The 12,308-nt window shown below is 36.6% G+C and overlaps 1 protein-coding gene across 1 annotated transcript in view; it reads right to left on the minus strand.

Moving 5' to 3' along the window:
- Nucleotides 1-755: 755 nt before the first annotated feature.
- The window catches only part of LOC107670309 (oxysterol-binding protein-related protein 6-like), an 82,643-nt gene continuing 71,090 nt past the window's right edge, over nt 756-12,308 (minus strand). The window contains exons 18-24 of the mRNA XM_016462874.1: nt 10,466-10,529; nt 10,292-10,370; nt 10,048-10,192; nt 8,507-8,651; nt 6,267-6,393; nt 4,431-4,553; nt 756-1,806 (exon numbers count right to left, since the gene is read on the minus strand). Coding sequence (XP_016318360.1) covers nt 1,698-1,806; nt 4,431-4,553; nt 6,267-6,393; nt 8,507-8,651; nt 10,048-10,192; nt 10,292-10,370; nt 10,466-10,529 — 792 coding nt within the window. The 3' untranslated portion in view covers nt 756-1,697. The remainder of the gene's footprint in view (nt 1,807-4,430; nt 4,554-6,266; nt 6,394-8,506; nt 8,652-10,047; nt 10,193-10,291; nt 10,371-10,465; nt 10,530-12,308) is intronic.

The following is a 12,308-nucleotide window of genomic DNA, read 5'->3' on the forward strand; positions in this document are numbered from 1 at the left end:
GAAATGTTACAGCATACTGTGTAGTATGCAGTAGGATAGCTTTCCATTCCACACACTGCTCAGGTCTTTGCTGACATCCGTCTCCTATATGTTGTAAGCAGAGATGTAGGGCACTGAAGTATGTAGTATGCAGTAGCACTGAGATGCCAGCAGAGGCCGCTGCCGCTCTTGTTGTGAAGTTCATGTTCAGAACAATGAGTCGAGGGAAAATACAGTGTACACGTTTGCAGTGTACATGTCTGCTGGTCACTGGTGCGTTTTGAAGGGATAGTTCACCCAAAAAAGACAATTCTGTCATCATATACTTGTTCCAAACCTGTAAGACTTCGGTTAATTTTTGAAACGCAAATGAAGATACTTTTAATGAAATCTGAGAGGTTTTCTTCCTTACATTGAAAGTCAAGGTAACCAAAACTGAAAAGATCAACAACAAAAAAAGGCGTCATAAAGCTATCAAGCATTTTAATCCAAATCTTCTTTAGAGATATGGCCATTTGATGTGATGAACTGCAAATTTTTGTACTTTTATTTACATCTAAACAGTGATCGACACATACACAGAGCACATCAAATATGGTAAACATGGAAGCTTGTTTTACAACGACTTACAACTTTTACAAGTTTTGGTTACCTGAAATTGTAAATGGAAGGACAGAAACTGCTCAGGTTTATTACAAATCCTGCGTGTCAAACTAAACAAAATGGGTTTGGAATGACATGAGGGGAAGAAAACAACAGGTTTTTAATTTTGGGTGAACTATCCCTTTAAATGCAGTGTGTGTCTGACTTCTGGCTCAACCAATGGCATGACTTCAGGGCAAAAACTAGCTGTAATAATCTGTTTAGCAGGGCACTGACTAGTTTTTCTGAAGGTGGCGAGTGCTTGTAGAACCTGCTTGGAAAAAATAATTTCTTGAATTTGATTTGGTGCAATTAGAGGAGCATAAATGTCACACTTCTGCTTTAAATTAAGAGCACTAATGTACAGTTGCAGCTACAGAGATTCAGGAGTCTGAGTCCTGGGGTGTCTTTTGTGGTCTTGCTGCACAGTGTTGCAGGTTGGGTCCAGGAACTCTCTTTCAGGGTTTGAAAGGTGAAGCGCACAATTATAAAACCGTCACATGTTCAGCACACTGAGCCGCCCCTCTGATGGCTGCCGTCAAATATGAGGAGGGACAGATTGAGTCACGGCACAGCTTTAACTGCCAAAGCAATTCCCTTCTTTTGGTCGTTTACAAAAATACCACTAAAATTATCTAAATGTAGTTTTGATGAGTTTGTGTAGCACATTGCCGATGAAAGCTGCCATCTACACATGCAGAATGTAATTAAGAGCAAATTCAGTCCATCTAAACCAAGAAGTTGAGGGAATTTCACTAAAAGCGTAAACCGTTGTTGTTGAGAAGCGACTTCTTAAGGCAAGGACTTAACAGGAAGCACGACCGGCTTCATGTGGACAGCTCTACAGCTCTCACTTTTGCCCTGACAACAGCACTGTCTCTCTGTTACTATGGAGAGGGAGACTATGGAGGCGGAGCCTGCCGAAGTGATGAGGAGAGAGTGTTTGTTGTTGTTTTTTCTCAGTCCGTTTCTGGAGATAAAATCCAAATCTAGAGGGAAGTCCCAGGCTGCTCCTGTTCTGCATAGTAAGCATCTGCAGTCAGCAGTGAAGGCGTCATCAGCACAGGTATCTGGATCTACCACAGCTCAGGGTTTTCTAGTTTGAGGAAGCCAGGGTCCTTGCGCAGTTCCCAGTACGTGTTGTTAGACACCCATCTCTCCCTCTGGTTACTGTCCATAACCTTCCTGTTACACAGAGGAAGCACAGGTTGAATTTACATTAGGTTAAGTCTCAAATGTGACCGTGGACCACAAAACCAGTCATAAGGGTCAATTTTTTAAAATAAAGATTTAAACATCATCTGAAAGCTGAATAAATGAGCTTTCCATTGATGTATGGTTTGTTAGGATGGGACAATATTTGGCTGAGATACAACTATTTGAAAATCTGGAATCTGAGGGTGCAAAAAAATCCAAATATTAAGAAAATCGCCTTTAAAGTTATCCAAATTAAGTTCTTAGCAATGCATATTACTAATCAAAAATTAAGTTGATATATTTACAATAGGAAATTTACAAAATATCTTCATGAAACATGATCTTTACTTAATATTCTAATGTTTTTTGGAACTTATTAATTGTAGGCCTAGCTGATCTAAACTCATGCACCTCTGTTTTTGAGAAAAAAAATAATATAATTTTGTAAATATTCACTCAAAAACTGAGGTGAATTAGCTCACATGAATGAGGCCTAGACTAAAATGGTTGTAAAAAGAAATTAAAAACCTTTGATAATTTGATAACTTTTAAGAAAAGTTGATTTGAAAAGTTTGAATCCAATATTTGGTAATAATATAGCATAAGACATAAGCTATTTTTTGTAGTCTGGTCATTTTTGACAGCACAAGTGTAACAAGGTGGGAAAAAACGTCCCAAAAAAATTGGGTTGGGTTGTTATTATACCCTGTGTGAGCACAGACAGTAGGTTTTAGTCTAATGCGATAACCATAACTAGTGTTTTCAGGACAAATAAAATCCCCTCTGGGTCAAAATGACCGAAACACAACATGAGGGTTAAAAGCATATTTTTCTATGTCATGTAGCACAAATAAAAAAAATTAAAAAATCAAAATTTCTACTGCATAGACAGCCAAGTTTTTTTTAAAGCCTATCTTGACAGCAATAAGTTTATCTTTAGAATAATCTTAAGAACAAAAAACAAAAAAAACAAAACAAAAATAAAAACAGAACATTCTTAAAGGGGTCATATGTAGGGATGGGTATCGTTAAGGTTTTGACGGTATTACTACTCTTACCGATACTGCTTATCGATTCGGTACTTTAACGGTATTCTTATCGGTACTTTTTGTTTATACACACATACATATATATATATATATGACAAATTAAGAGCTGAATTAACATTGCTTTATATTCTGAAATGTAAGATTAATATTTAATGAAATGATATACATCAATTTGTAAATGCACCAGTGTGCAGGCATTTTTAGTGTTTTATACTGTACATAAGACAAGATACAGTAAAAACATGAACAAAGAAACAAAGTAAAACAAACTGACAAATACAATAAAACAAATGTACAAATGAAATGAAATAAACAGTGCTTTCATTTTTCCATGAAGGTCTACTAACATTACTGTTCAGGTAAGTAATTACAAGTAAATAAGTATTACAAGTAAGTTAAGCAATTACAGTTTTGTATGTATTGATAGATTAATACTTATTAAAGCTATAACGTAATTCAGATTAAGAGCTGTGAGTGATTTTGTCTTTGCATTTTGTTGTTTGATTAACTGATGGCCCAAGCGCCAGTCTGTCACGTTAAGACAATATATTGACACACATCGGATTTTCTCCCAACTGTTCTCGTCCACTTAAGACATAAAATGTGTTGAAGTAAATACTCTCCAAACCGGCCATTTTGACATATTTTGTGTGACATATTGAAGAACACTTCAACCCAAATATTCAGATGTGTGCAGCACATTTTATGGAGGACTGTTTCTGAATCCAGCGCCAGGTCAGGAAAAAAAATATATTTAAAACATTTTTCTCACCTCAGGCCCCAAATTCCAATAATTCTTCTCATCATTCACTGAAGAAAGCGTTACATAATTTCAACTCTGTCACAGTAAGTTTGTAATTTGCATGTTTATAATCTGAATAGGTACTGTATATCCTGGCTTTGCACTTTACATTCAGTCCTGTTAGATTCAAAAATACATTTGTGGTTGAATGTTATGGGTCACTAAAAGAATGACAGTGTTAGTTAGCGAATACCGCTATCAGTATTTTGTGCAAATAACTATTGAGCTTTATAAGGACAATATAAATATATAAGTGTATAATATAAGTGTAACCATAATTGGTCAAAAAGACACTGATGGAGCCAGAAAGACAATAAACAGAATACATTTCTGCAGTAAAATATAGTAAAATATATTTTTGCAGAAACTAAACAGAAAATGTCAATTTTTAAATAAATATAGACGTAATTTTATTCTATATAACCTAGGGTGCTGGGTGATTACATATTAGGGACTAAATATTAGTATAAATTTGTCATATTAATCATTAAAATTAGTCAAAATTAAATGCTAACATTATTGTGACTGTTGAATTTCTCTGAATTGCAATTCCACTTCCAAATTTCAAACTCATAAATTGAAAGGAGATTTTTTGTTTGTTTGTTTTTTTAAATGATGAATTTTGCCCAAAGCCTGTGAAATGGGTGAATCCTCATTAAAACCCGAGAGCAGGAAGAGATCAATACAGAGAGAAGGTCCCGTCTACATGACAGGAGTTCAATAGCAGAAGAAGAAGAGGCAGGCAGATGAAGTGCACTCACTTAAAGAATCGCGGCTGGTGTTTGATGTTGTTCTCCTCCAGCCACTTCCTCCTGTTTCTCTGCTGCTCTTCGATTCTTTGTTTCTCAGCTGATGCCATCTGGACATTTCCTTCCTCCAGATACCTGTGAGACACATTAAACCAGAGCTTCACCACAGATGATTACTCAGCGCAAACTTTGTTCCACTGGTTTCTAGGAGTTCTGAAAGTGCTGAACTAAGCAAGAAACTCTCTCAGGGAGCAGGAAAATACATTTGAGACACTTTAAAATGGAGTTTAATTACAAAATGACATGAAAGGCTAAGCATTTCATTAGTTAATTTAAGTATTCATTTAAGTATTGAGTTTCACTCAAAATACCAAGTAAAAACAGGCTCTGATTCTTAAGAGATGCACAGCACAGTTTTACATGATTAGTGTTGAAATAGCTACTTTCTGCTTTAAAATTAATCACATACTGTATGATCGAAAGAACGTTAACACACGTTCCAGTTCATTTTGTTGAAATTATAACATCATATTATCACTTAACATCCCTAAAACCAGGATTATTTACATGCTATTATAATATTTGTTAATATTTTAGGTTTTAATATTTTTATTATAATTGTCAATAATAGTCCGTTTTAATAGTTTTTACCCTATATTTTTTATTTTAGTTTTAATTTTAGTAATTTTAGTACTTCAACTCAAAGGCAACTGTTCTAATTTTCAAGTTTTGGAAGCTTAAGTTTTTCATCTAAAATGTATATTCATTTAATATTTATATTTTTAGTATTAAAAATACTTTTTATAGTTTTAGTTATAATAATTAACACTAAAAGGAATTTTAAAGGTGCTGTATGTAATTTATAGCAGTCAAAAAATTACATACAGCACCTTTAAAGTCTCTTGGTGTTATTATTACTAAATTATTAAAACTAAAACTATAAAAAAGTATTTTTTGTATGATATGTAATAAAAATACCATGACACATTTGCAGATTTGTAGAAAACATTCTAAGTACACATTCTTATTTTTTCTAGAAAAAAAAGCTGCAGCCAGTTATTCTACATTGAAATGTGTATTCCGTGTCGGAATGTCTGTTTTTGTTTTGCTCTGTGTGGCTGCCCAATTATTATATTGTACTAACACCCACATTGGTTGCCAGATTGTGGAAAACTCAGCGTACTGTGGCCATGGAAGCCAGCAAACGATCTGGGTCAGAGATCACAGATTCTACCCCACATAGAACACCTCTGCATCAATCTAAAAAGCTCTATGACCAGAAGGAAAACTAAACTTTTAACAGGTAACACGTTTAAAATTCTTCTCTGGAAAAATAGGTCTAAAATATTGATACAAATGGTGCATAGAAATGTCCGTCTAAACAATGCACTCTAAAATCACAATGTCCCGGCCTCTACCTAATACCACCTCTTCCAGCCACTAGTAATAGCAAATAGTCTCATAGTCTTAATAGCAAGTGGTTTTCTAGTCAGTTTGTAACAAAGGAACTGACTGGAATTATTCCTTTTCATGAACCGTCTTCATTGTTCTCATCTATGTTACTTTCACTTTGCGGTTTCACTAGTAAATACGCCAATACTGCATGTGTCACACCATTTCATTGAGTCTTTATAAGTTGAGGTTTTCCTACAACACAAACACATGAAAAGCCACAGCTGTCAAAGCCTTTCAAAGATAAGCAAGGCTTTACGGAATCCTTCAAAACAAGGTCGAAATCATTTCTAGAGTGATTTTTCTTGTGAGGCTGTGGATCACTCTCCTCTGCCTCTAAACTACAGTATGTTTTTACAGTAAGAGTGTAATATGAGATGAGAAAGCTGCATGTACCTCTGGTCCGGCCTGAATCGAGCATCTGTTGGTGGCAGCAGCTCCTTCAGCTCAGGGCAGAGCTCATTGAGCTCTATAGCAAACCTGCTGAAGCCGTAGTACAGCTCATAATCTGTAGGCATAGACCCTGAACACACAAACACAAGAGAATCATCAATGTATGTGGAACATTAGCATTAGCATTAGCATCACGCTCAAACATCCGACTGCCTACACAGCATTAGATCTGCCCTCTGTTGTGTTGTGTAGGGTCATAACCGCAAATGACTGCTAAATTGAGAGCATTTATTATCATGGATATTTCCTACTGGCCATTAAAGTGTGCTTTATTAAATTTACCCATGTACTTTCTACGGTTCTGCCACAGTGTTTGGGTAGTTACCTGTTGGCCACTTACTTTTTCTTCTTCACCAGAAAAAAATCATACATTACTGTTCAAAAGTTTGGGGTCACTAAGTATTTTCTTTTTTTTTACAGTAAAATAGTAATTAAGTGAAATAACATTGGAATATAAAAATCATTACTCCAGTCTATCAGTGTCACACGATCCTTCAGAAATCATTCTGATATACTGATTTGCTGCTCAATAAACATTTCTTAATAATATCACTGTTAAAAACAGTTGCGCTGCTTAATACTTGTATATCTTTGATGAATAGAAAGTTCAAAAGAACAGCATTCATTTAAAAAAGAAATAGTAATAGTGTCTTTACTGTCACTTTTGATAAACTAAACATGTCCTTTCTGAATAAAACTATTAATTAATTTAAAAAAAATACGTAAGTAAGTGATGAGATGTAAGTCCAAAAATGCATAACAGATACTGATCTTTTCATTAGTAGACTGGTTAGGATCTCTTTGGTATGATCCACTCACCTCACTTAAAGGGGTCATGAACTGAGAAACCAAAATTGCCTTTATCATTTGACATATAAGAGGTCACTGTACTATAAAAACATCCTGTAAGTTTCAGAACTCTCTCCCCAGGGGCACAGAACTTTCTCATTAGTCAAAAAACAGATTATATTGAAGCCAGTCTGTTAAAACGACAGCTTGTGGAATGTACGACTCTATGATGTAATAGAGTGGATAAGCTCCGCCTCCGCAGAAGATCATCAACGCCTGCTTCTACATTGCTGCCTGTTTAGCCCCGCCCACCGATTTGCGCATATGGTGTTTACGAGAGAGGCGAACACTCAGATCTATGAAGAAACCAAACGATAAAGATGCTGCGAAGACAACAAGACGCTGTGCAGTGCCAAGTTGTGGAAAAAATTGTATTTGCTTTGCCTTCCTTCTGATCCCAACGTTAGGAAAGAGTGGATGGACTTTATTTTTAATGAAGATCCAGACTGCGTCGGTAAAAACTTCTGCTAGCTGTTCCACCATTGGAACATGCTGTAGGTCGAGCTCCCTCTCGATTGAGAGCTGGATGTTTGCTCCCTCAGCTACAGATTTACTGCTAGTCACTCCAGCATATTAGCCGTAGATTGACTTGATGACTTCTCAAACATAGCGTTTTGGGATGCGCCATTTCCATCTATGGGCTGCTCTTTCAGAGTGCCACGAGAACCCCTTAGAACAGTATTTTTAAATCCATGTTATGGTAAGTGTGCACTTACTGCATTGTTCACTTCATTTTACCGCGGACTCATTTACAAACAAGGCACAATTCGACATAGGATTTTCAGAAAGATTGAAACTAAAAGATGATGCTGTGCTGAATATATTGGATATGACAGTAATGTCGCAAGACACAAGTGTGAGTAACTGTTGTTATTACGTGATCACTATTGCTTTGTCTGTTAAACAGATCGTTTGATATGAGTATTTAAGCGTTTTAAACCTAATCACAGCAGCGTCCATCTGTGAAGGATGTAGGCTGTCAAAGATACACAACTATTAGCCAATCACAGCAGTGGGTGTTTACTTCCTAGTCTACAATCTTCTACGCCAATTCAAACAGAGCGTTCTAATGAGGGGGGTTAAAACAGGACAGAAAAAAAGTAGCTTATTACTTCTAAATTATGATTTTTGATGTAAAAATCTTGATAACATTACAAGTAGACCTCAGAGAACAGTACAACATAAAAAACAGAGGCAGTTCATGACCCCTTTAAGTGAGGGTATTACTTTAGGTACATTTTATTACCTTTTATATTACATACTGTGCTAGTCCACTTTCTACTAGCAATTGGCACATTGTGGGTGTTCATTCTGGGCCCTGTGAGTGTATATACCTGGTCTCCAGATGCATTTGGCTGAAGGTGGGACTCCACAGTACAGACCCTCATGCCATTTCCCAAACAGTCTGTGAATGACTTTTCCCTCCTGGTCCATCACAGATCCTTGCACCTCATTCACATTCGAGCTCCAGTAGTTTCCCTGGACACACACACACACACAGATTAGGGCTGGGAATCTCTAGACACCCCACATTTAGATTCTGATTCATGATATGATTATGAAACAATGTGCACATGGCCTTCTGTTGCAAATATAGAGCGGATATAATTTTACCTATGCAAAAGTGACAGTAAAGACATTTTAAATAAATGTGTTCTTTTGAACTTTTTATTTACTAAAGAATCTAGAAAAAAGTATCATGGTTTCCACAAAAACATGACAACTTTTTTGAACACTGATAATCATAAAAAACATTTAATAATTCCTAAATAATTTTAAATTATTTGTAATTCCATCACAGGAATAAATTACAATAAAAAATATATTCAAATCAAAAACAGTTCTTTTAAATTGTAATAATGTTTCACAATATTACTGATTTCACTGAATTTTTGATCATATAATTGTGAACATACTTTAAGAATCTTCTTTCAAAAACAAAACAAAAAAATATTACCAACCCCAAACTTTTGAACGGTAGTGTACATTTAGTATAGAGTTCATTACACTGGTTGGTTGTTTTCTTTAAATGTGATGTGTGGAAAGACAACTATAAGTTCATCATTTGTAGGTTTATTTACCATATAAAGCCCAAAACTGTCAGTCTGCTTTCAAAACACCGCTCTGTTCATTTGAGCATCCACAGTGTGAGATTACACATTTTACCATACAAACAAAGTAAAATAAAGACTGCTCATCCTTTTTTGGCTGTTCAACTTATCTGAAAACTCGACTAGTGTATGTTAGTTTGCACAAACACCACCATCTAAACCACTGGTTCTCAATCGATTCAAAGGCCCTCCTATCTAAGCTTCTGCAGAGCCGGCGCCAGAGCAGCACTATAGACGAGGCGTCTGAAGTAATGAAACGGGGCGATGACGTAACACAAAGTATCCCCAGCTAGTGGACCATTCACATATTCGTCGTGGGCATAAGCAAATCTGTTATTACTACAACTATGAAACTAAAAAGCTACTAAACAGCATTCAGATGATTAATGAACTGAACTGAATTTAACTGAATAATATTGCTACATAAAACAAAAAGAAAAATTGCCCAGGCCAACATATTAAACAATAATGAAAATAAAAATGAAATAACAAAAACTTTGACTCGATATTCATGAAACAATATAAATAATTATATCATGCCGGCCCTGTACTTGTCTTTTAATAAAAATAAACTCAAAAATATAATGTCAGTATAATGTTATAATGTACATCTTTATTTTGGTGTTTTTTTAATCATTTTAATTACAATTATTTTAACATAACTACATTTTAAAAAATTTAAGACTAGTGGCCTTCTAGTGGTTGAGAACCATGGACTTACCCATTTGTGATATATATATATGCTGTTGCAGATGAGCATGTACCTTAACAAAGGTGAGTTTGCAGATGCAGGTAGTGTTGCGGGTGTTTCTGATCGTGACCTCGCCGTAATTTTCTATCCATCGCCTCCCGGTCAGAATGTTGTGGATGCACGTCGTCACCTTGTTCCACTCATAGTGATCACCATAACTGCCAACACATGCAAAAAAACATGACACTGAGAGTCAGGCAGACGAAGGGACAGATGCAGGGTGAATAAATGGTGCAGAGAAACAGACAGGACTGTACCTGGGCAGCATGACATTCACTGTTCCGATGGGAAGAATCTCCATAGACTTTCCCCAAAACTTATTCTTCCATCTGACGTCTGACACACAAACACACACACACACACACACACACACTTGAGTGTGATAATAAAAAGTCTTTGATACCACTCCTATATTTAACTCTCAGTCTTACCTTGCCAGAAGGTGAAGTTCTGTGACTCACAGTGACAAGCGGAGATGGGCGGATGATGGCTCACCTGTACACAGACAGAAAGATGTAATCACCCGCACAAGTTTATTAATAAAGCACAGCAAGAAGCATTTCTATAGCAAAATTAATTCACAAATTAATATTAACTAGATTTCTGTCATGACAACTCTTGGAGGGTTTGGCATGGTAATATACATGACAATGTTAATGTGTTTGGTATTGGCGGAATAGATCTGCTGCTGCTGCTGCTGCTGCTGCGGCAGAGCAAGCACCGAGCTTTGTTACTGCCAACACATCCACAACATGTTGCTGTAAGCATGCAAGAAATACTGCTGCTGCACATATATATGAATAACCCCCATATGGCATACATGAATCACCCCGTAGCAGATCTATACAGGTGGAGCTGGGGAAGGTGGAGGGTTTCTGAAATGTTGAGCAGCACACATTGGCTGCTGATACAAAAAGAACCAATCAGCTGTGCCATGTGATAAAGATGCCATTATGTCAGATTGAATTAGAACTATCGGTAGAGATGGATACCGTAACCCAGTATTAAATGGGCCCTGGGCCTAAATTATGAAAGGCCGGAGTATCGATAAGCTCTGACGTTAATGGTTCTGCTGTTGAGACATCTACTGGAGAAATTAAGAAAATACACATGCATTTATTATTGCTATATAGACATTATCTTGCAAATTCTATCTTGCCAGAGTCGCCAGCGGTTTTTATATGCAATAATATTAGGACATTTGTCTATAATGCATTTTATGATGCATTTGCCTTTCACAGTCGAGTTTAAAATATTCTAGCGGTCCCCCCAGAGTGAGTTTTTTTAGGCGACCGTTATTTTAGAACTTTTCTCCTTATTGTTTCCATGTCGACGCGTCATGCTTGTCACGTGACACACAGTAACACTGTATGACAGATGGATCGCTTTTATTTAGTTTTTCTTCAAAATATTCATAAACTTGCTTACCATATCATCAACTATCTGATATTCCGATTCACAAATATGTATAAATGAGTGTTTTGTCATTTAAAAACCATTCTAAATGATCTTGATCTTGACCATGTTTGTTCGCGCTGCAGTGTCCTGTCAGTCAGATTTACAGCACGTAAATTCATCAATTTCTCCCGAAATACATGCAAATAAGTGGCCGGTGAACTGGGAGAAGAATAGAGTGAACTTTATAGTTACTTACACTATGTCTATCTGATATTAATAAAACACGTCGGCAAATTATATTTGAATGGATTGTTATTGCTGCTTCCATAAACATCCGTGTGTATTTTATGAACTCTAAAAGTATTGTTTTACTAGTACTTATATGCATTTAAATGTCTGAAACCTAAAATAAACATTATGTGGTTAAAAACACTGCATAGTTGTGATTATATGACAAGTGCAGCGGCGTCTCAGCGTCAGCCAAAGCGCGAAAACGCAGTTTGAATTTGGCAGTTATGTTACAGTTACTCCCAGGGGCACGGAAATAAAAATCCCATATGTGGGACCATACCACAGACTGTAAAAAAAGATGGACGACACACCTTCAATCTCTTCCACTGAAGAAAAGTGAAGCCGCCATTGTCCCAACAGGGCGCGGCCATATTGCGCTGATTTGGAACTGGAGTCTGCGCAGTAGAGAACTCGGGACCAGAGTCTGCGCAGTAGCGAGCGAAGTAGAGCCGCGTCCCGCCCACACTCCCGCAGAGTCGATTGCAAGCATACGCCCCTGTCCCTGTTTTAATTAGCCTGACTGCTCCAGTTTTTGTCTGCTGAGAGGATTGTGTTAAAATAAGGTAAATACAACTCCAATATCCT

Source organism: Sinocyclocheilus anshuiensis, unplaced genomic scaffold (assembly GCF_001515605.1).
Source record: "Sinocyclocheilus anshuiensis isolate Anshui unplaced genomic scaffold, SAMN03320099.WGS_v1.1 scaffold732, whole genome shotgun sequence".
NCBI classification, from domain to species: domain Eukaryota; kingdom Metazoa; phylum Chordata; class Actinopteri; order Cypriniformes; family Cyprinidae; genus Sinocyclocheilus; species Sinocyclocheilus anshuiensis.